The following is a 25,544-nucleotide window of genomic DNA, read 5'->3' as shown; positions in this document are numbered from 1 at the left end:
TTTGTTTAATCAGACTTAGGTTTACATTCCTTCTGGAGCAGAAGTATTTGTATTTTGTAGTCTGGAACAGAAGGAATGTAAACTTTTGGTTTCTTATGCATCTCCACTTGGAATTTTTTCCCTTTCTTATTTCTGCCTTCTGAAGTCTTTCAAATAAAAGGCTAGCTCATACACAGACTTTCCCTAGAGCCCCTTTTCTGCTTTCATAGGTAGTAAGGTCTACTCTTATTTGTGCAGTTTCTTTACCTCTTGATGATGACTTTCTATTCTGAATTAGTTTTTGAGTGCCCTAACAGTAATTGAATTATAAAATGCCTGAAAGCAGAAACCACTTCTTATTGTTGTATCTCCCAACGGATGCTCAGGAAATATATGTGAATGAATATGAAAATGATCATGGAATTTAAGTAGTATTTGATTTTAGTTGCTAGATGACATATATAGTAGTTAACTGAAGCTTTTAATTGTGTATGCAACAAAACCAGATTGTCTTGTTTTAGGCTATCAAATGAGTTCTTTATTTTCAGAAAGTTCACTAGGTAATTATGATAAATTGTTTATTTTAAAAGATGCTGTTTTATTTTTCTGTATTCACATGTCTGTGTTACTCATTCTTAAAACTAATGGTTTGATATTTGAATTCTTTCCCATGTTGTTGAATTCCGCAGTGTTAACCATAATTCTTTGGCCTCCGTTTTTAAAATGCTTATGTGAATATGAAAGGTAGAATAAAACTTTCCCTATATTGCAGTGTCATTTTCTGCCTTTTGGTAACATCAAGAATCTCCAACTATATGATAGCTGAAATGCCCTCGCACAAATAACACATAAATCCTTGCTTTTTCTAAATAGTTCATGTGAAATTTCAGACATACTTGAATCCATCAAGGTTAATGGTTACCATGTAAAATTTACAATTTTATATTTCTCTTATATCCTTGCATCCTATATTGTGTTACAGTTTAGCAACTTAATAAGTAATTATTGCTTTATTAAATAAAAATAACTTTTGCTGTTAGAAATTAATAAGGTAGGATATCTTGGTGATGGTGTTGGGGCAGACATTTGGAGTTTCCTTTGGAGTACTGAAATGCTTGATTATAAAGGAATGAGGTTGATAGTTTTATCCGCTCTCAACTTTGAGGAATTAATAGCAGATACTTTGAATATAAGGGAAGATACTTTGAAGATAAGAGTTTGAAGCAAGTTTAAAATAATTGATTTTAAAATTAGGTAATATGATTACATGGTCCAAATTTTAAACATACAAAAGGTTTTATAAACTGGACATGTCTCCTCCCTCAGTGTCCTACTTTCCCCACTAGGAGGTAGCCATTCATCTTTGGAATGATGTAAAAGAAACATTAATTTATTGTATGCAAGTACATATGAATAAATATGCTCTTTCTGCTTCTGTAAAGATGAGGTGCACTGCACAGTTTTTCACTTGATTTATCACTAATATTCCTTGTTTGTAGATGAAACATTTCATTCTTAAAAAAAATTTTTTTTGTCCTCAAAATATTTGCTACATAGTTTACATATATAGATTATATATATACTAATTTAAGCGTATTTTCTGTTGGTGGGCATTTAGATGGCTTTCAGATTTTTACTGTTACATCCATTGAAGCAACACTTTGAAGGAAGAGAAATAAAAACTAGCAGTTCTTTCCTTGTGGGGAAGATAAAGCTTGAAAGCTGAAATGGATGTTTCATGGTGGGGAATAAAATGGATATCTTTTCTGGCCTGGATGATTAATAGCTAAGTGAATGGAGAAAAGGCAGAAATGGAGAATCATTAAAAAATGCTTGCTGGAATTCAGAGTTGACGGTTGAATTGGAATACCAGGGATGGCAGTGCTGGTGGGTAGCTCCTGTGACCAGTTGTCTGCTCTGGACAAAGGTCAGCCCTGGATGTGTTTAGTAGAAGTTTGATGCTGAGAAGTAATCCTTGATATCTGGAAACTGGTCTCTGAGACTGTGGCCTTTAATAATATATTTAATAAAGCTGTTCAGGGGATGAACTAAATTCCTTCTATCATCTAGAAGGAAATATCATGGCCTACAATGCAATATACTTTATGTGGTCATTAATTTTTTATTGTATTATTATTGTATGTCAAAGATAAGATTTGAATTACTAAAATGCATGAAGTTAAAAGAAAGTTTCCTTCCTCAGCAAGTCTCCCCCTCCACATCTGTCCATCATAGGTTGCTTGGGTAATGTTTTTTTAATAGTGTAGTGTGAGTCCTTTCAGATTTTTACGTATAAACAGAAATAACACATTCATTCAAGAATGTCATTTGGAATCCTGTTGGAGTGGTGGGAATGTTGGAAGTCAGAACTGAATGGAATAACAAGCGAATAAGGTGATGGTGGAATACAGCGTAAATAGTGAATGCCCTTTGATTCTCTCAGACCAGGGGTGCTATAAATACAGAGTATTGTGTGAAGTGTAGCAGCTACTGAGGTTCCGTAGCTGCTCTATCAGGTTACTCCTGACAAGTCATTTAAAGTTGTGCAACCTGTGGCTTTTTTTTTTTTCTTCCTTAAGTAGTACTATATGGCTTACTAAATAGTCAAGTGTTTTCTTTGTCATTTTTCAGTCATTCTCTCCTAATTATGTAATTTGAGTATTTTTCTAATTAGCATTTAAAAATTAGTGTTTAGATGTTTGCTAGATATCTCATTTCCATTTACTTCCATTTACTTTCCATATACTTTATCTTTTTTTAAAGATTTTATATATTTATTTGCAAGAGATCACAAGTAGGCAGAGAGGCCGGCAGAGGAGTTGGGGGAGGCAGGCTCTCCGCTAAACAGAGAGCCCGGATGGATGCGGGGCTCCATCCCAGGACCCTGGGATCATGACCTGAGCCAAAGGCAGAGGCTTTAATCTGCTGAGCCACCCAGGCTCCCCAATACTGTATATACTTTAGATGGTACTTTACATAGTTTAGATTTTTTTTGAACAGTGGTTCTTTGCACCTGTGATTCTGTACACTTAACATGCATGTTATAGTCACTGTAGACATACTATATAAAAAGGTTATTTGTTTTTGCTTTTCTTCCTTTAAACAATAACAGTAGCAATTCACTATAGAAAAACTAGAAAATATGGTTTAAAAAGCACAGGATTATCAGGAATGTTACCACCCAGGGATGGTATATCTTGTAGTTAATTCTGAGAGGCTTTGTGTCTTGCTTCCCTCTATATCCATTAGTACCCTCTGTTGTGTAGAGCATTATTAAAATCAAGTACTTTTCCTAAATGTCTTAATATGGCTTGTTTGTCTTTCCATTCATTTTTAGTGACAGACTGAAAACATTTACCTGTAGGGCAGTCTATTTTTAAAAGGATGCTGCTGCTCCATCTTGAGGCCAATCTAGAATCCTACTGCATTAAAGTTTGACAATTTTGAATCTGCTACAAATCTTGGTGGGTACCAACAGCTAAGGAAAGGTGTGGACTATCATGTACAGTGTCTTGCTTATGTTGAACTGAATTTTTGTAAGCACACAGAATGAATCCACGTAATTACTTTCCACATTTCTAAAAGTAAGATCAAGACTTAAGCAGTACTGACCCCTATGTGGTTTTTAAGCTTCAGGTTTAATTTAGGCACAATTTTCCCAGTGGTATAAAGTATTAGAAATACTGCATGTTTTTTGTAATACTGTATTCAAGGGTTATTAAGACTGGATATATATTTTCTAAGAGAAATGATTATACATGGCTTAATAAAAACCAGACAAAAAAGTTGATGGTTTTGTTACAGTGTTTCCAGTTGGTATTTCGAATTTAATTTCAGGGTATTTGTAAGGTTCTCTTACAGTTAGTCTATTGAGTAGTTATTATTGATTCAGTTAGAGGACTTTGTCCTCTCTTAAGAATGTGACCACACATTATATATAAGAGAAAATGAATTCCAAGTTCTTTCAAGGGATGAGAGCATATCTCTCTGCACTGATTATCCTTGTGATCTCTCATTTCCTTTCCTGTATGGGGTGGGGGGGTGGAAATAGGACAGGTGAGGATGGACTTGGGTTGCACATTACATGTTTAAGTTGGTTTTGTTTGATTCCCTGCTCTGCTGGAGATTGAGGACAAATACAATTTGGGTAGTGTAGTAAAAAGTAATGCCTCTTCCCCTGCAAAGATGCTCATGTTTTAATCCCTGGAATCTGTGACTATGTTACCTAATCAGGCAAAGGGGAATTATTAAGGTTGCTGATCCCCTGACTTTAAATTAGGAAGACTATTGCGGATTTTCCTGATAGGCCTGGTGTAATCACAGGGTTCCTTAAAAGTGGAAGAAAGACAGTGGGGAGGACTCAGTCTGACTCTGGCTTTTTAAGATGGAGGAAAGGATCATGAGTCAGAGAAGTAGATGGACACTAAACAGTTGAAAATGCAAGAGAACAAACCCTCTAAAAGCCTCCAGGAAGGAATTCAGCCCTTCTGTCACCTTCATCTCAGCCCAGTGAGACCTGTGTCAGACCTTTGACCTCTAGAACTGTAAAACAGTAAATTTGTGTTGATTTAAGCTGTTAATGTTTGTGGTGATTTGTTATGGCAATGATAGAAAACTAATATAGTTAAGTATTTTGAGACCATTTGATCCCTTAGGGAAGTGATTGCTAAGCAATCCCCTTCCCCCCACAAAATAACTAAGATGACATATATAAAACTGATAAAACTAGTGCTACTTGGTTTAAATGATGATGGACTTGAACCCCTGTCAGGTAGGATTTCTTCTCATTTTTGCAGTTTCCTGGAATTTTTGGAGCTGCTGCTTATCCTTAATGATAAAAATGTTATATTGGGCATGTGAATCAGAATGGTATACAAGATAGTATTGAGGTTGGGAGAACCACAAGTATGAAAACTAAATTGCAGTTAGTTACAGTACTCTAGCTAATACTGATAAGGATAGTGACAGAAAAGGATTTTCAGTAAAGAGGAATATGAGTAATTGAAAACAGTAGCTAGTGTGAGAGGTGGGCTATATAGAAGGTTTTGGGTTTGGACATAATTTGAAGTGATGGCAGGAACCGCTTCCCCTGTGAAATTAATCTAGAAACTTAATAAATGCACTGGGAAATTCTGCTAAAGAGGAGGAGGATTTTGAATCATCAGAGGAGGGGAAGAAGAACTACATAACTGTCCTAAAGTCCTTGAGGCTATTATGTTGGAGAAAGGCAGTGACAAAATTAACAGCCATGACATTGCTTTTCTGCCAGTAAGAAGCTGGGATCCTTGTCAGTTTGCTATGTGAGTCTTTCCAGTTGGGAATCAAGAGTCTTATACTTGAAGTTGTACATATGTTTTGTTCTTAGTAGGAAAGTGCATTCGCTGTGCATTCCCTGTGCGTTCCCTATAAATGCACATAAATGAATTTTTACCTTAGGCTCACCAGCTGTAAAACATGTTTGGAGAAATTACAGTAAGGTAATGAGATAAGAGAAGTCACTACAGGTTTTTATTTTGTAAAGTATTTTTGTTCCTTCAAAATAGGTATGCCTTCCAACCCATCATACCTTAAAATAAAACAAATACCATAAAGAAACATAAGGCTTTTGGGCCACTTGGGTGGCTTGGGTCATGATCCCAGGGTTCTGGGATTGGGTCCTGCATTGGGCTCCCTGCTCAGCAGGGAGCCTGCTTCTCCCTCTCCAGCTCCCCCTTGCTTGTGCACGTGCTTGCACTCTCTCTGTCAAATAAAAATCTTAACAAAAGCAAACAAACAAACAAAAAACCCAAAAAACCCCAAAGCAACATAAGGCTGTTTTTCTGGCAATTACCTCTTTTCTTTGGGGCCCATTGCATTGGATTTGTAGTACAGTGTAGCAAGCTAAGTGTGGCTTGCTTAGTGTCATTTACTATGGAGTTCTTCCAGAATTATTTTCTGCTGAATGAGTGATACAATAAATTTGTTGAATTTTTTAGTGCCAGCTTATATCTTTAGTTTTCCTTCTCTGTTTCTCCAACTCTGGGACTGCTTTTTTTCCTTAGAAATAAATATATATTTAGATTTTATTTATTTATTTGTCAGAGCAGAAGGAGGGAGAGCTGCAGGCAGAGCAGGCAGAGGGAGAAGCAGGCTTCCTGCTGAGCAAGGAGCCAGATGTGGGACTTGATCTCAGGATGCTGGGATCATGACCTCAGCCGAAGGCAAATGCTTAACCCACTGAGCCACCCAGGTGTCCTTCAAGAAATATTTTGTGGGCACTTGGGTGGCTTAGTGGGTTAAGCCTCTGCCTTCGGCTCAGGTCATGATCTCAGGGTCCTGGGATCTAGTGCCACATCGGGCTCTCTGCTTGGCAGGGAGCCTGCTTCCTCCTTTCTCTCTCTCTCTCTCTGCCTGCCTCTCTGCCTATTTGTGATCTCTCTCTGTCAAAGAAATAAAATCTTAAAAAAAAAAAAAAAGAAATATTTTGTGATGCTCTTTTCTTTCATTTTGAAATGCCACTAAGAAGAAAAAGTAACCTTTATAATTGCTTATATCCCTGGCATTTGTTTCAAGAATTTGGGTTTTCTCTTAACCTGCTCTTTTGTAGTCTGCTCCTATTTTTAGTTTGCCTACCATGCATACATGAAATTTAATGAGTTTTTCAGTGGTTTTATTTTGTTTTTTTTCAGGTGTGCTAATAATCACCAAAGTCTATAGAGGGGAAACGGGCACCAGAAAGATCATGTACTTCTCTCTCTTTTTTTTTTTTTTTAAAGAATTTTTATTTATTTGACAGAGGGAGATCACAAGCAGGCAGAGAGACAGGCAAAGGGGGGAAGCAAGATCTTCTCTGAGCAGAGAGCCCGATGCGGGGCTCCATCCCAGGACCCCGAAACCATGACCTGAGCCGGAGGCAGAGGCTCAACCCACTGAGCCATCCAGGTGCCCCGATCATGTGCTTCTCTTAACAAGCTCATGTTTAAGCTGACTCCCAGTAGATGAGGCCACTAAGTCATCCTCCTGTCTGAAAGTTTGACAGTGATGGATTCCTAGTAGGGAATTTAAGATGGCAGAATGGGCAGCTGCTGCCGTTGGTTCTCCAAAGTCACTTGGTTATCTAATGTTCCTCTCTGATCAGGATGGACAGCTCTCAGCACAGAAAAGCTGGTGACAACATTTTGCCGTGAAACTAAGATAAAACACACTCAAATACTTAGCAGTTAAAAAAAATCTGTTTTCAAGACATAGCAGTTTAAATCAAATCCAAGGGATTGTGGATGTTTTGGCTGGCAGCATGTCAGGATTTGTTGTTTTCACAGTTCATTTTTTTGCCTGTTTGCTTATTCTTCATTCCCTTACTGACCTGAGTGTCATCTTAATGGTTTTCAGCACTGTATCAGTCTAGCTCAAACAGGAAGGAAAAACCACACAGGGTAATATGAACAGGGAAAGTTTAATGTAAAAAAATGTTACCAATAACAGGATTGGCTAGTAAGTAAACAGAGTTCTAAAAAATATGGGAATAGGGTGCCTGGGTAGTTCAGTCTGTTAAGCATCCCAGTCTTGATTTCAGCTCAGGTCATGATCTCAGGATTGTGAGCTCGAGCTCTGAGTTGGGCTCTGCATTCAGTGTGGAATTTCCTTGAGATTCTCTGTCTCCTTCTATTTCTCTCCCCCCACTCCATGCTTTCCCTCTTTCAAAATAAATTTTTTTGAAAAATACAGAATATGGAAAAAGATACAAGGATTGGGTTTTACCCCTAAGGACCAAGATTAAGCACCTAAGGAAGAACCCCACCCAGTGTTGAGATCTGGACCTTTTTGAGAGGATGTGTGGCTCACTGGATGGCAAGGAAGTTGCTATGGTGCCTCCTTAATGGAATTGCCAGGATTTGCTTTCTGATACCAGGGAAAGATGTTCACAAAGAGATGTTTTACCAAAGGTTGTCTTCCCCACACCATCCAAGGGAGAGTGCTGGGGGAAGCTGATGGCTATTGTGCACTGTGGGAGTGTATTGGTGGAGAATGCTTAAGGACTGCAGGAGCCTGCCAAGCAGTGCACCAGACCTAGAAGCAAAGCTCTTTTCTCATGCAGTGTCTTTCTAGCACCATCTGCTCATGCTGTGGCTGAACGTTACCCATCAGTAGGAATTGATACAGGAAGTAGAATTGTTTTCTGTATTTTAATTGAATAAATTTAACATATGACATGGTGTAAATTTAATGTGTACAGTGTTACTTTATTACATTCATATCTTATAATGCTTCTGTAGCAATATTTATCATATTACATAATTACAGTACAATATTGTCTGGATTTATTATATTGTACTTTAGACCTCTAGGACTTACTGCTTTTTGCAGGCTTGGACTCTGAAACACTGTCAGTCTTACCACCCCACTCCTCATCCCCTGGTAACCATCATTTACTCTCTGGAAGTAGAATATTTTTAATTTCTACTTAATTTCTCTTTGACAGAATCAGGGCAATGAACTGCTGCTCTTAAAACCTGTCTCCATTGCTCTTGCTTCGTTTGCCATTCTAAACCTTTCCCCCAGCTGAAATGATGGTAGACTCCTTTTGACTTAAAGGCCATTTGATATTTTTATGTTTTGTTCCCAGTCAGCTAATCTTTACTATTTTTTGCTGGCCTCCTGTATTCTCTTAAGTATCAAAATGGAGTCCTAGTCCCTGGACCAAATATTTGAGCACTGCTTCTTTCTTTTTACTACACTGTCTCGAAAATTAGCAGCTCTGTCTTCACTTTTAGTAAGACTCTACACTTCTTCCGTGTCTTATTTTAACAATATGAGGGTTTTGTTTTAAAAACCGTAGGCGAGCACATGTTATTTTAGAAAAGTTGTCACTTTTTGAGCTTTAATTTTATGATGTATTGAAAAAAAACTCAACCAAGGCTCTGGAGCCTTGAATTCTGTTAGTATGACCTTGAACAAATAGTTTTGCCCTGGCATGACAGGGTGAATTGGATAATTTTAGAGGTTTTCTTCTCTACAGTTTATTATTTTTCTCGACTTTTCCACAAATATCAAAGTTGTGTATTTTATTTGGGTTTATATGCACAGAAAACTATATAGATTATGCCTTTGGTCTCATGGAGTACAGACTAAAATTTAAAGTTCTAGAATGAAATATCAAATGTCAGCAATATATAAGTATCCTCCACTTTCTGAAACATAGCATTGGACCACCTGGCATTTCTGAAAGATCTGCATTAGTACCTATTTTCATTAACTGAAAGAAATCTGTAGAGGATTTTCCATTTAGGAAAAGAGCCATTACCATATTAATGTAGGTCTTTCTTAAAGCTGCATCTGAACACAGGGGGAATACTTTCTGCTTTATGCCAGTTTGGCTTAGGAAAGTTTTCATAGGAACACTCTACTTTTGGATAGCCTGGGACATCTGTAATTTGTTTCTGACTCATTTTATTCTATTCACTTTATTGCAACCGTCACAGTACTTCACCTATAAAGAATTAAGATGCCAGAAAAGCTCTTGGAACCTATGCTAGTTAGATCTGTACCTCACAGGAATTTAGAAAATGTTGCTTTCAGGTTGACTTTCTGAACACATTTTTAAGATCTTTTGGACGTTTTGCCAACCTTTGTGTAACTCTTTATACTTACAGTACTTACAAAAGTGATCCTTATAGGGGTCAGCAAATTATGGTCCATGAGCCAAACCTGGCTCACTGCCTGTTTTTGAATAGTCTGCAAACCAAGAATAGTGTTTGTATTTTTAAATGGTTGGAAAAAAACCTAAAAAGTATATGAAAATTATATATAATTGAAATTTCGGTGTTCATGAATAAATAAATTTGGAGCATAGCCATACTTCATTTACATGTTGTTTGTGGCTGGTTTTGCTCTTACAGGCACAGAATTCAGTAATTGTTAACAGAAATTAAGGCCTGCATACTCTAATATATTTACTCTTTGGTCTTTTATGGAAAATCTTTCCTATAGCATTAGTGATACTGAAGATTAAATTTAGTGGTAGAAAAAGAATGGGCAAACTACTTGTAAGATGTGATTGTGGAATAAAATTAGAATACAGAGGTTGGGCAGTGGTGGAGATAGGTCCTTGGAGTTTAAGGCATAGTGATGGTTGTTACCTTTGGGGCTTGAATAGTTGAAGGAGATGCCCAGGATGCTTGTGAGGCCTGGGAGCAGAGAAGACTGCCGCAGAGATACCAGAGTCCCTGCTACTGATGAGAGGGGTGGGTTACTAAGTGTCTTCAGAATGGAGAATGGGGAGATTACTATTAATAGCTAGGAAAATGTAGTAAGTAAAAATGCAAAACACATTTTCCTACATACCTTCTCAAGAAGAGTTCGAGTTGTTTTTGGAAACATTGTCTATCTTTTAGACATTCATAAGCAAGGAAAAGTATGTATATGTATTTTCTATAACTTTGTATTTTGTTTTGCACACGTGTGTGTGTATGTGTGTATACACATACAGTTTTCCAGATCAAGTAATGAGTTCAGACTAATTCTAATTCTATCCAGCATCACAAGATATGTCCCCAAGGTCTTTCCTCATTTTTCCATGCTTTGGTTTCCCTCAGAAACACCATATAGCTATTGAGATTTTAATGAAAACTGGCACCTAAAGTCCAAATTATTTTATATATATAATATATATTATTACTAGATACAGATTTGTAAACGCTGAACAAATGTTTCTTGAAGTGGGAACATGTTCTTTTGTGAGAGGGTGAAGTAGGTCTGTGTTAATAGAAACAGGTAGCACCTATTGAGTGCTTGGTACGTGACCAGGGACTATAGGCAGTTTACATACATTATCTCAGGTACTTCTCCTGTGAATCCTGTGAGACAATTACTGGTATTAAAATTAACATAGCTAGAATTTATAGAATTCGGGTTCCAATCTAGAATCCACACTGTATTATATGATCTTTGAATTATAATTTTTACTTATATTGAAATGCATTCTATTAGAGTATAACTCAGTGAATCTAATTTGATATGAAATCATTATTTGATATATTAGTATTCAGTCTATAAATAATCATTCTAAGATGAGCAAATGAATAAAGCAAAATAGTTTTATTCCTATTGCTATAAACCCTATTGAATTCAGATCAGAATTTTACATTGCTTAATGTTATAACTCACCATTATAACCTGTGTGGATTCAGTTTAGATATATTTAATACATTGTTATATAATTATTATCTAGATATTGATAATAATTCATAAAATTTTCTGTGAAGAACATTAATAGCTTCAAGTAAAAAAGTTATTTAGATGGCTTATTATTATGTTTTCTTTAATAGCTTAAATTTGGCTTTTTTTTTCCTTCTAGTCTCCCAACAAGCTGTTAGAGTCAGGTTTTAGTAATATTGCTTACTCTCTGTAATTAAATACTGAAATTAATAAAAAAAAATATTTTTAAAAGAAGCATTTTGCTTAGTTTTATGAAATCTAAAAGGAGTATTAGATCTTTTTGGCCTTATATGTCCTCATGTTTGAAGAGATTTTCTCATATCTAGATTATTATAAAATGACTTATAAATCTTGGGTTTCTTTTGAACTTGTGTGATCTTGGACAAGGCAGCTGCTGGGGCTCATTTCTTTATCTGTGAAATGAAGTGAGCTCTTCTGCTATTCTTACCTCCTAAGAAAGCTATTTAATTTGAGTTTAGCTTCTGGGAGTATGATCTCTGAATCCTCCATGCTTATCATAGTTTCTGAGGCAGAAGTAGGTGATCAGTTTTTGTTAACTGAATGAGGAAATCATCAGATGGAAGTCTTTTGTGCAAAACTTGGAATCTCCAAATGTAAGGCAATCAAATTGCATTGAGTAGCTTTTTGTTGAGAGAGCATTTAGTATTTTATGTGTACTGTTAATAAACATACCTATACTGAGTTATGAGGACATAGTTTGACCATAGTCTGATGTGAAATAATTTCTTACATTATGAAAAATCTCAGTTCTGTGAATTTATTGTAGTCAATTAATACACACCATTTAGAGACTTAATTTCAATGAACAAAGACTGTCTACTGAATTGAACTGAACTGAAGCCATTTTTTGGCTTTCTATCCTCAATGTCCCTGCGTCTTATAACTTGCTGGACGGGTGGTGAAGAACTTCTTAAATGAAGCCTGGAGGGAGGTATGGGGCCATAGTTTAACATGCTTTCACAGCATTTTGGTTGTTTAGTTTGCATGGTGTTCTCCAGATGAATTTTATTGATAACAAAGAACTGTTGATGACAGATTAATCATTTGAAATTAAGGTGTACTTCCTAGTAATTACTGTAGAGCCTATAGAATTATGGTGATGATCTTATTACAGTTTTTTTTTTTAAAGATTTTACTTACTGAGAGAGTGAGAGAGAGCAAGAGAGAGCATGAGCAGTGGGAAGGGGAAGAGGGAGAAGCAGGCTCCCCGCTGAGCAGGGAGGTGGACATGGGGCTCAGTTCCAGCCAGAACCCACTCTGGGATTATGAACTGAACTGAAGGCAGACGCTTAACTGACTGAGCCACCCAGGCATCCCTGATTACAGTTTATTTTAAAGAACTTATTAAACTTTCTCTGGGTCGTGAGTAAAAATAGGAAGAGAGTTACCTGTCCCAATAAATGAGATGAAGGTATTAGTATCAAATGTGGTATGTGTATATTTGTCAAAAGGTCTTAGACCTATATTTCTAGTTGCTGTATTTTCTTATTTGTGATAATGTGAATGTTAGTGGTAGTGGATGCCATCAGATCTGTGAATGAGACTGGAGTATCTTTGTATTATATGGGAAATCTAGAACAAACAATTTATTCTTTCTCAGTCGGTGTTCTTCATTTGCACAGTGCAGGTAATACCACCTCTCCTTTGTAAATACCTTGGGGTAGTTAATGAAATTATATGAGTTGTTATTGAACCACTGAAAAATTAAGAATGACATATAACTACGTATTTTATTCTATATAGCTTTCACTGTCCATAGAAAGATTATCATGGACTTTGGAAAGATGCCATTTTTATAAGGTCAGAAAACTTGATAGTTATTTACATTCTTTATTTATGTATAGCAAATATACTTAAGACATTTTCAAAGGTTTTACAGGTCTCACTGAGAAGATTTGATTTAGTGGCAGTAACTTCCAGGTGAAAAAACCAAAGCCAGGAAGGATAACAGTTTGCTCAAAATCATAAAGTATGAGGCCAGTCTTTGTATGCCATAGTATGATAATCTATAGAAAGAATGTCTTTGGTGTGAGCTCATATTTGGTTTGTGATATGCTAGTGGAAGGGAACAGATACAGACCATCCAAACTCCCAAACTATGAAATTTTGCTTTATTTGTTTTATTTTTTTATTTGAATATTGTTCTTTGTGAACTCTGAATCTTTCAAATAAAAAATAAGCCCAACTTAAAAAGCCTGACCCCAGAGGAGCCAAAAATGTGTATGTTTTTCTCTCATGCTTCCTTATTGATCTCATTACTTCCTAAGAACATAGCCACTTAATGAATTAAAACCAGAAAGCTCAGTTGTCATTTCAGTGTTCTGCTTCAGACTTTTCCTGAGTTACAGGAGGTAAACAGCTCTTTTTTTTTTTTAATTTTTAAATTTATTTATTTGACAGAGAAAGATCACAAGTAGTCAGAGAGGCAGGCAGAGTGAGAGGGTGAGGGGCTGAGCAGAGAGTCCAGTGAGGGGCTCCATCCCAGCACCTTGAGATCATGACCTTGAGCCAAAGGCAAAGGCTTAACCCACTGAGCCACCCAGGCGCCCCAACAGCTCTTCTTTTTGAAAGGTTTTCTAGGCTATAGCTTCTACAGGGAATTTTTTTTAAGTGTGAAGGATGGTTACTAGAGCATTTATTACGTTTCTTGAAAAATTGAAGATGTTAAGCAATAATCCTAAAAATCTGAGGCAGTTATTCTCTGACGATTTTGTTCCTCAAAGTTGGGACTTTGCATATTGAAGGCATCTGTAGTATATGGGTGTGACCGTGTTTAGGAATATGGATACATGCTTCATTGTGTAGTGATACAGGTTTGAAGAGGTTGTACGTTAAGATGTTTTAAGTGAAAGGAATGGAGGAGACATTGGAGATACATGAAATCCTTTAACTTTCAAAATGATAAAATTTCAGCTCAAGTTGCCTCATCTTTTGCTTTAAAAATGTTTTATATTCCTCTGTCCTTTTATATCCTATACCTTGAACTCCCATAAAGCTATCCCCTACTGTGTCTCCATCTTGTTTGAGTTTATGCTGATCTTCACTGCCCCAGGCAAAGAGAATAGGAAAATTGAAAGAATAAGGGGGAAGGTGGAGAGAAGGAAAAGGCACAGGAAGCAAGACTAGAATAGAATTGAGAATATGACTGAAAAGTCTACATCTTGAATGTAGGCATCTTAAAACTTGATGAATGTTAAAATATAGAGGGGCGCCTGGGTGGCTCAGTGGGTTAAAGCCTCTGCTTTTGGCTCAGGTCATGATCCCAGGGTCCTGGGATCAAGCCGAGCATCGGGCTCTCTGCTCAGCAGGGAGCCTGCTTCCTCCTCTCTCTCTCTGCCTGCCTCTCTGCCTACTTGTGATCTCTGTCAAATAAACAAATAAAATCTTAAAAAAAAAAATATATATATATATAGATAGATAGATAGATAGATAGAACCTACTTGCTGCCAACAGAACTTACTTCTGTTACTTGAAATAATCTGTAGTAGTGATTTGAAGGGTTAGGGAGCAGATGATTTTTAATTATCTTGAGACAGTAGTGTATCTGCTGTCTGATCGGATGAAGATTCCTGAGTTCAAGGGACAATAAAAGAAAATTGTACTTTCACTTTGCTGTAGCTGTTAGATATGTTAAAATTTGAAAGGATGTCCTGAAGTAGAAAGCTAGAAGTTACTCCTACAGCATTTTATGTTAAATGCTTGCTAACACCTTTACAGGTGTGATGAAAATTTTGCATATTTTATCTTCATTTTATTTTATCCTTATTACTGAGTTACAGTTTGGATGGAAAACATTTTAAACCAAAGAAAACTACACAAGACAGGTAATTTTTGCTAATGTATGTAGCAAATTCTCCATTAGAAAAAATAAGCACAGGTAGAAGTTAGCTTGTAAGCTACCAAAGAGAGAAGTTCAGTACATGACTGCTGCCTGAGCCCACGTAAGTGAGTATAGAGGGCCCCTGGTCCTAATGTAGGCCTTTTGTCAAAGTTTGTGGGCCAGAGCATGACCAAAGGCTCTGCATTGTTTTTTGTTTTTTGTTTTTTTTGTTCTGTTTTGTTTTGCTTTTATACTAACATCTCTCAGTCAACTTACATGTGAATGGGTATGTTTTTCCTTTTGCTTCTGTATACACTGTCCTTGTCCCCCCCCCCCCCCCCACTTCTAACTTTAGGATTTACATTTTATTCTGTAGTTCTGTCTTAAGGAAGTCATTAGTTGATCACTAGATTGCAGAACTGACACTTTTGTTTTCCCTGTCTGGTCTTTTGGGTTTACAAATGAACGTTTCAAATGTGTCTTTTTCTTCTTTTGGAACCTAGAATACTAAAAGGGAGGAAAAAGGAAATGAGAGTTTGAGAGAGAGGGAGAGAGATCTGAATCTTTTCAGGCAAGGGCATGAAAACTCTGCTTTCAAATTATGGGGCAGGAGCCTCTTCGTAAATTGTTCTGCTTCAGGAGGATTTTATGGCTTGCCAAACTGGGTTTGAGTTGAGGCTTAGCTGTTTACGAGCTCTGAGCTTGTCTTGTGCTCTCTCCAGACTTGGCCTCCTCATTAGTAAAATGAAGTTAGTGCCCCTTCATAGAGTTTTGGTGAAGAAATAGAGCCCAGGGCCTGTATGCAGTATAGGCCACTAGAAATAAGTAGGCACAATGAGTGGTGAAATTTAATGTTGGAAGAAAAAATTTTCCTTCTAGCCTAGGATTAACATAAATAACAGGAAATTAACATAAAACAGATTAACAGGAGAAAAATTTAATTGCACAAATTGCATATATGTGATAACCCCACAAAGACAGGGAAACCCAAGGGTAAGCTGGGCGGGCATTTGTGGCTTACATGCCATCAGGAGCTAAGAAGTAGAAGAGGGGCCTGGGATGTCACAGGGGAGGAGGTGATTCACAGGATGTGAAGAAGAACAGAAGTTTGGTAATTAGATGTTTGCCTTGCTATACAGATAGGTCATTCAGATTAAAAAAAAAAAAAAAGTTGTATCTTGGTAATAGCTCTTTCTCTGGACCAGGGTCCTTAACTAATTTCTTTTGGTAGTTTAAAGGGAGGTAAAAGTTTTTCTTTAGTATGCTGGGTCTTGATTGTTTTCAGCTCAAAATGGTCCATATGTCAAAGTAGCACATTTTGGGGAGGCTTGCTCTGAACCCCTTCATTAACCTTTTCTTTCTTTCATTTTTTTGTATTTATGTCTCATCATACCTGTTTGCCATCATTGAGAAAATTTTTTCTCCTGTGTAGCTGTTGCCACTCTCAAAGTAGCCTTCATACATGACTCCCATGACAAGATCTCTGAGAGCATGGGGAGGAAAGATCCTTTGTTTGTGCCCTCAAATAGTGTATTCCTCCTTTGAATCACCAGTCTTCTTTACTCCAAAGCTGGGTGAGCTTTGTCCTCACCTTTGCAGAGAAAGGAGCAGCAAGCAGCAGTTGGCTGCTTGCCACTGGTTGCTAGGAGGGAAAGAAAGTGAGTCAGCATTCATTCTATTCTCTGACTCTGTGACATCTGCCTGCCATCTGTTTGCTTCCCGCCTCCTTTGACTTGTCTTTAACCTTCCATAAAACATCCTTAAGCTGCCTGAAAGACACCCATAATACTGAACTAGGCCTTCAGTAGATCTTCCCCTAAACCAAATACATTAAAACTACGTATCTTATTTTGAAAGACTAGAAACAACTTTTGGAACATCTTGCAAATCATTTCAGGAGAGCTTATGTGAATGTATGTACCCCAGACACTCGTACTAGAAAGAAAATGCAAAGGAGTGAAATTGTGTTCTGTGAGTAAATATGATAACTTCTCAAACAGACATAACTGCATAAGCTGTTCTTTTATTTTCTGATGCTTCTCTCTTTTGCCTTTGCCTTTTCTTCTTTTCCTTAGATTCCATGTTTTGCTTTTATTGTTTAATGCAGGACTTGAACACTCCTAATTTTTTTTCTCTTCTTTTCCATGTTAGAGAAAATGGCAGGAATGGGGCACCAAAAAATGTGACCGAAGTAACAGATGTTGAGAGGCATGAGCAGACATTTCTGGATAACTAAAACTGAGCTGTACTCAAATACGGATTTGATGCCAAAATAGCAGGGAAATTAGAGCTCTGGGGAACCTTAGGAATCATATAATTTAGCCTCTTCATGTCACAGGTGAGGAAATGATGTTCTAGAGAGCTGCCTAGAACCATACAGAAAAGTTATCAGTGGGACCAAGGCTAGACCTTGGTCTCTTGACTTGTATTTGGCACTTTTCCATGACTGAGATGAAATTATCTCAGAATTAACAAATGGCAAATGCTTCCATGATTTAATGATACGGTGGTTTTTTAGTAGTATTTGCTTTACTCATAAAAATGAAGTATATTTCAAGTTAGGGGATTATTATGGAATTATAACAACATTTATTACAGATTTTTAACTTGCAAACTCCTAACATGTACATTAATTATAATCCAAAATTCATGGTGCAGCAGTCAGGAGACTGATTACATTTTGGTGCCTCCTTGTGGTGGGATATCACTCTTTTGGATTTTGGAAGAATTTTTGATGGCATGAAAATCTTTAAGACACATTAAGCAAAGTTCGAAATATATACCATATAATACTAATATTGCGTTAAAAAGAAAGTGGATAGATGCTTAGAAAGTAAATTTTAACAGTGGCTTTTTGAATATTTGGGTTATGAGTAATTTTTATTGATTGGTTTTCAAATTTTCTACAAATACACGTACTATTATAATTGAATCGGTCAGTGTTATGAAAATGTAATTTAATTTATAATAGTTCATTTTCTACCCACTATCAGGAATATGTATACGGTAAAATGATGTATCTTTGAAGCTCTGTAGTATAAATTATTAGTATCTCTTTTTTTGTTCTTCGATTTTTCTACTGTAGCCTCTTCGTTAAATATATTTTTATTCCTTAGGAAATTATATTCTCTTGTCTTTTATCTTATTCTGGTTAAAAAAAAATACATACACACATATTTATGTATCCCCTTTATTTTCAGTTTTACTTGTCAGTTTTGTTCAAATAATGCATTTACATAATTTGGAAAGTCAAGTGATTTCCTGAAGACAAAGTATAGCAGTTCCTGGCTCTACCTGCTTCCACCTGGAGGCTCACACTCCAGAGGGAATTTAATGCATTCAGCTATTTCATGGTAGGGAAGTTACCTCCACATTGCTAACTAAGATGCTCTTTTTAAATTCACTGATTTTAGATAGCATTTACTTTCCTATAATCACAGATGAAGTATTAACTTCCATGCCCCTCTTTTACCTCTTCCCTTGCATCCTATTGTGGTTAAATGACTATTCAGATTGAATCAGCAATTGTGTTTTCACTATTCTGACTACGTAAATATTGTCTTCCCCAGACCAAATAATGTATAATTATATTCACTTTCTTTTATAGTTTTGGTTTTTCCTTTACATCTTGTTTTAAAATTAGTCACACAGTGTGTTTCTCATTCTCTAAAAAGCCTTTGTTGGCTCCATCCTCTGGGAGGAAGTCCAAGCTCCATGTGTGTGTGACCTGCAAGCTTCATTTTTTCATTCCTCTTTATTGCTGTAGCCTCCAAGGACTGCTTTCTATTCCCAAACTTCGGCTCTTCGATACTATATGTAGTGTCGCAAGTGGGTGGGTGCATTGCCTCTTGTCTCCTTGTCTTTTTCTGCTTGTTTTGAACACCTCTACTCCCTTCTGCCTCTGTACTTACCACATCTTCATATTTAGGAAAATCTTACCATCCTTTTGTCTCCACCCCCATGTCTGGGCTGGTGTTCCATAACACCTGTGTATAACTCTACCACGGTCTGCCCATCCCATTTTGTAGTTTTTCATGCCATCTCTTCTCCAGGGGTGGTCTGAGGACCCTCATGTTTCCTAAGGTTCTTTCAAGGGCCTTACAAGTCCAGTACTGAGTTTTTCTATAACATCAGTAGCCTTGGAACATACTACTGAAAACCTATGCATCTGTGTAACCAGTTTACCAACAAAAACAAAAAACAAAAAAATACAATTTTTAGCATAGTTAAATCTACTGGGATTTGCATGTTAGCATCACAGTCATTCATTCATTCATAGTCTTAAACCCTAAGGTTTGTCTTCCTCTGAAATTTAGGCTCTAGAAGATAATTTGCTTATGGATATCGTTTTATTTGCATATGTATATTTTTATCAAAATTTAAAATCCTGAATCTGGGTGTAGCCTCAATTAATCTGTTGCTTTTATCTAGAGACAGTGTCTTTACATATTTTTGGTCTGCATTCACAGCTTCCTTAGACCACTTGAATTGCCTTAGAGGTGGACACTCTCTATTTTCAGCTTTTTACTGAAAGTTTTCTTAAGTTGCTAAGGTATCTTTTAATATGTGTAAGCTTGTACCTTCCTGTCACTTCCAAACATGAACATGGAAACCACCACCACTTCTTCATTATCTGCACATTGTTACCTTATGTAACTTACATAGCCTAAATGTATGAATTAACAATTTGTGTTAAAGAAACATGATGCATTGTAACTGATTGCACATCTTATTCCATAAAACCTTTCCTGACCACCTCCCTCCTAGATACCTTACAGCTTTGTGTTTAGATGTATTCATCTTTCCTATCAAAATAGGGAAAGGAGTCTAGGAAATCTGGCTTTAAATTTTTGTGGTGCTCCTTGTTAACAAGGTGTGATGTGTGTCCTAAATTTCTTTCTTTCTTTTTTTTTTTTTAAAGATTTTATTTATTTATTTGTTTGTTTGACACACAGAGATCACAAGTAGGCAGAGAGGCAGGCAGAGAGAAAGAGGGAAGCAGGCTCCCTGCTAAGCAGTGTGCCCGATGCGGGGCTCCATCCCAGGACCCTGGGATCATGACCTTAGCTGAGGGCAGAGGCTTTACCCACTGAGCTGTCCAGGTGCCCCATGTTTCCCAAATTTCTGAGTACTTGGTCTCTGGTGTGTTGCAGTAGATCAGAAACACAAATTACACTGCACTTTCTACAATGGAAATGTAATTCTCCCTTTCTTGTTAGTACCTGTGGCTAACTTCTTTACATCTAATAGATGTTCTTAAATTAGATTTAACTCATGGGTCTGTAGGAACTCAGGATCCTTCTGAAGTTGGATGTAAAACTTCTCATTCATTCATTCATTTTTTTTTTTTTTTAATTAGAGAAAGGGGCCCAGAAATACCAGATTCTCAAAAGGGTCCAGGCTTTAAAAAACAAACAAACAAAAAAACTGGTCTGCTGGATAAATGTCTCACGGTGTTGGAAGGTACTCAACTACATGTAGTTTCTTAGAAGTGTTATCTGCTTTCTTGCTTTAATACCAGCCATATCCTCAGCCTTTAATTCCCTTAGTCCTTTAATTGCATTACACAATCCATGCCTTTTTAAGAAAGCTTTCCTGGATCCCTGGATCCAGTTTCCCCTGTGCTCCTTTAGCCGCAGTCACATGCATTGTAGTGCCCTAGTCCTTTATACATTATTTCTATTTGAAAATGGTCATAGGAGTGCCTTCCTCATAGGCTTATTGTAGCTTTTAGTGAGATAATATACAAAAAACACTTAATAGAGTGTTCACCAGCAAATGGTAGTAGTTCTTGTTGGTTTGAGTCTTCCTCTTTGCCTTTTTCACCAGGAGTGTGCGCTTTTGTGCAGTAAAGTCAATGTTTGTTTATTTTGCTGTGATAATTTTGGACAGGCTAGAGTTCAGAAGGACCTGAGAAGGATTAGGTTGCTTTGTGGAATAATTTTTCAGACCAGTAAAATACAGCATTTCCAGGAGAGCCATTAAATGTCTGCATAGTCAAAATTAGGCTTATAAAGTCCTGAGGTGGGTGCAACATTGGAGACTCAACCGAAGCTGCCTCCCAGTCTAATGTAGCAGTTTTTCTTTCATTTTGGGAGGGCATTCAATCTGAGTACCAGGTAAAAAAGTTAACCTGTGCTTAGAGGCCATGTTAGTAAAAACAAAACAAAACAAAACAAAACCCCACACCAGCTTTAACCCACTGAGCCACCCAGGTGCCCCCTTCCCCACCAACTTTAAATGCTAGAATTGTGCTCAGCGAGTTGAGATGCTTGGGCTATAAAAGGATGTCCAAACTAAGACCTGTTGAAGGAAGAGTGGATTGATGTTTCCAGTTGTACTACATGTCATGAAATACACTCGTTGAGGAGAATGGTGCTATGAGCCCATGTATTTTTTTCAGTTACTTCTTTTTAGGGGTGTGGGGGGCATTGGAACCAGCCATGTTTGTATAAGTGAGTTTGAATAATTTAAATAGGAGTGTGACATGAGTTCACAGTATTTCCTCCACTTAGAAAGTTTAAGGAGATCATTTGAAAATACAGAAGAGGACAGAGGCAGGCAGTGGGGACAGGGACAGGACCTGGTGAGGCACCTGCCCCAGTAGTGCTCAGGCAGGTTGGTACCAGAGGTGTGAGGACCTGACGAAGCTCAAAGCATCAGTTTCGTTTCTTCTCTAAGGTCAAGAGTGAGTTTACAGCCTTGCCATAGTCTGGCTGTTATAACTCTTGTTTTTGGCTGTAAGCATTTCATTTTTTACTTCCCGTTCTCCTCATGTATTAATTCAGAAATTGTTACATGAATTTACTAAGTGTAATTGAATAAAGATTAACTTGTGTTGAATTTGATGTATTGAAATTTAGTTTATCAGGTTGTACTAATGTGTTCATTTAAAGATGCTGAATTTGACTTTAAAGAAGTTTATTGTATTTGTATGTGTAACATATGTTCTGGTACATGTACCATTAAAGTTGTTAATAAAATTTCTGGTCTCCTTATTTATCACCACAGGGTTTACCAAGTAAAACAATCTAAATATGTCTGTACTTGTGTGTGGGTGTGTACATTTTAAACATGTGGATCTGTTGTGTTTTTTTATATTTTGCATTCTGTGTTTGGGTAATATCTTACTTTGTGTTAACATTTTGAATTTATGTGGTGCGTTTAAGATGTTTAGCATTTAGGTGTTAGTGGATTTTTAAGTTTAGGAATTTTAAATCAATCAGATGCGTATTGAACTAGACTCACGGTACTCCAAAGGCCTCCTGGCTTAATTAATGCTTAAGAGCATGGTTTCTGAAGCATGGTTTCTGTACAGATGAGATCAAACTGTTGTATATCTTTGAATGTCTGTCACTTTCTAGAGCAGCTCTGTTCAGTGTGACAGCTACTGGCCACATGTAGCTATTAAGCACTTGAAGTGTGGCTAGTGCGCCCGACTGAATTTTAAATTGCATTTAATTTTAATTTTGGTCTAGGTAGCCACACCTGACTAATGGCTATCATATTGGGCCTGAGGGTATACAGTGACTGAAACCTTATGTGTCCGAGATTTCCCATCTGTACAGATGAGATCAAACTTAAGCTACCTTTTGTGGTTGTTAGAAGAATAAATAAAGTAATATACTTAAAGAACTTAAAACTATGCCTAAAACAGAATATGTCCTTGAAAAATGATAGTTATGATGACTATTATGTATTTAATAAAGAATTGCTTTCCTGTGAGCATTAATTTAAACCTGTTTATTTTTATTCTTCCCTTTCAGGATTAATTTATTTTTGGAAATCAAGTGCAATATTAAAGGGAAAACAAACCACACTACATTATTGGAAGCCATTTCTGCTAATTTTATTACATTTTAAAATTTATGATTTGATTTGAATACTATCATGGGAGGAGCTGTGAGTGCTGGGGAAGATAATGATGACTTAATTGATAACTTAAAAGAAGCTCAGTATATCCGCACTGAAAGAGTGGAGCAAGCCTTCAGAGCGATTGACCGTGGAGATTACTATTTGGAAGGCTACCGAGACAATGCTTACAAAGACTTAGCCTGGAAGCATGGGAACATACACTTGTCAGCACCTTGCATTTATTCTGAAGTTATGGAAGCATTGAAACTTCAACCAGGATTGTCTTTTCTTAACCTGGGAAGTGGAACCGGATATTTAAGTACAATGGTGGGCTTAATTTTAGGTAATTTTATTTTTGTAAAATTTTATTTTAAAAAATAAGCTGTTTGTGTTACTGTTTATGATTTATAGGGTTTGTAAATTTGTATATCTTTGAATGTATGTACTCAAAGTAGTTCTCTTCCTTAAGTGTAGAAACACAAGGCGGTAGTAATCTTTTTTTTTTTTATTTGCTCTGATGCTGAAAGTTAGCTTGTGCATTTAATCCTAGACTTAAGAAACCCTTGGAATTGTTTTTTCAATCATTGTCTGTACTTAAAATTGAACAGCTGGTAGACAGGAAAGTCAGGGGTATCATGTAATCTGTTCCAGGTAAAGGGTTGTGACTGACTGCTGGCTTAGAGGGTTCATTAGTCACCAGTGTCCCATTTTATTTTATTTTATTTTTTTAAAGACTTTATTTATTTATTTGACAGACAGAGATCACAAGTAGGCAGAGAGGCAGACAGAGAGAGAGAGAGAGCAAGGGAAACAGGCTCCCTGCTGAGCAGAGAGCCTGATGCGGGGCTCCATCCCAGGACCCTGGGGTCATGACCTGAGCCAAAAGCAGAGGCTTTAACCCACTGAGCCACCCAGGCGCCCACCAGTGTCCCCAAAAGGGAATGGAGCCAGGTTTTTGGTAGCAATGCAGGAGTTTGTGGGATATAGAGTTATATGGCACTGATGAGGCAAAACAAGGGATTGGGAGAAAAACAGAAGAGAAGTATGTCAGTAAACTTTTAGCATACTTACTGTCTGTTCTGTCAGGTGTTATTCCTGGTATAGGTATATAGCAGTGAACTAAAGGTACAGTTATCTCTGCCTTTGAGAAACTTACTGGGTGCTTACAATGAGGGTGAGGCATTGTTTAAACCACTTTTACATAGAGTAACTCACTTAATGTTCCTAATAATCCTGTGACATATATAGGATTATGGTTCCTTTGTATATAGGTGAGTAAACTGAGGCTTAGAGAGGTTAACTAACTGCCTCAAGTCTCATAGCTAGGAAGTGACACCTGCAAAATACAGAATGTGGGTTGAAGAGGCACGGATGGAGGAAAACATGTGCCAAGACTGTAGGATGTTGCCGGAGGAAGAACAACCGTTATTTTTACTAAGCCTCTTGGTATTTACGGAGTGCTACTTTGTGACAGGCCTTAAGGTAGAATGCTATCAAGGCCCATAACGTAGACTCTTGTCCTTGAGTTCACAGACTGGCAAGAGGAGAGAGACGAGAAAAATCAGCCATCTTCATCCAGTATGGTATGTGCCATAGTTGAGGCATATGCCTGAGTTCTAGGGATGAGACTGTGGTTTAAAATTCACTCTGCAGTGATGGAGAATCATTGAAGGATTTTGAATAGAGAAATGAGTATACTCTAGTTGGGTGACTCTGTCCCAGGGTGCTGGGTCCCAATTTATCCCTCTTGTCCTAGCATCAGTATTTATAATGTCCCTTTCTTTCCCAAAGTGTCCCAGTTTTGACAGTAAATTATATAGTCACATGAAATGACTTCTAAAGCATTTTCAGGCCTGAAATTCCCCTTTCTTACACACTTACTGTAGCTCCTTACGTTCTTTTCTTGTTACAGAACCTGCAGTCTGTTTCATAAAAACAACTGAGTCAGTTCCTATTACGTAATACAACCTAATACATAAAACAGTCTACTTGATGTCACTACTAAGTTTCTGATTCATAATGATATGCTCAGAAAGTAGTGAAGTATTAATTTTTACCATGAAAGAGATTAAGCACCTTATATTTAAATTTGGTATTCGTGCCTTTCCTGAGACAGGAGTTTCTCTGCAGTTTGGAAACCCCACATACCTAATTAACTTTTGAAAAAGGAATTTCAGGGTTTGAAATCGTCTCCAAATCAGAGGAACTTAGTTGAGGGATTAGGGAGAGCCTTTTAAAAATGGGAATTGCCATTTTGAAAGTGCATTTCTTGACCAGCTCTGGCACCTTTAGGCTGGAGTCCAGGCTTCCTAGCATGTCTGGCTAGCCTCAGAGCACCTGTTACCCTGTCTTCTACCTCTCTAGCCCTGTCAGCTGGCTCAGGCTGAGGGAGGTCAGTCTTATACAAAGGCCTGCAGGGAAGAGGGATTCATAATTAGCAACCTTGCTAGCTGTGAGATTGCCCCCCTTAAACTCTACTCCTCAGTCTCAGTCTCCAAGAGATTCCTGTGGCCAGATGCAGCTGTAGGCTTACCTCATGACTTTATTGTATCTTGAATAAGAAACAGACCCCTGCTTAAGTGATCCATAATGTGGTTGATTATTTTCCTTCTGTTACAAGGCTCCAGGGAGTCATGGTCTTTGGTTACATGTATGACTATGGTTATTGGACATTATT

General features: G+C 37.2%; 1 protein-coding gene across 3 annotated transcripts in view; it reads left to right on the top strand.

The window, feature by feature from the left end:
- The window catches only part of PCMTD1 (protein-L-isoaspartate (D-aspartate) O-methyltransferase domain containing 1), a 63,113-nt gene that overhangs the window by 4,247 nt on the left and 33,322 nt on the right, over positions 1-25,544 (top strand). The window contains exons 2-3 of one of the 3 annotated variants that reach the window (XM_032315444.1): positions 17,165-17,351; positions 22,780-23,210. The exons of 1 other annotated variant lie outside the window; for it this stretch is intronic. In XM_032315444.1, the coding sequence (XP_032171335.1) occupies positions 22,904-23,210 (307 nt within the window). In that variant the 5' untranslated portion in view covers positions 17,165-17,351; positions 22,780-22,903. The remainder of the gene's footprint in view (positions 1-17,164; positions 17,352-22,779; positions 23,211-25,544) is intronic. One more of the 3 variants, XM_032315443.1, reaches the window with a different exon arrangement.

Source organism: Mustela erminea, chromosome 16, assembly GCF_009829155.1.
Source record: "Mustela erminea isolate mMusErm1 chromosome 16, mMusErm1.Pri, whole genome shotgun sequence".
NCBI classification, from domain to species: domain Eukaryota; kingdom Metazoa; phylum Chordata; class Mammalia; order Carnivora; family Mustelidae; genus Mustela; species Mustela erminea.
The sequence above is the reverse complement of the archived record's forward strand: the minus strand, read 5'-3'. Positions and strand labels throughout refer to the sequence as shown.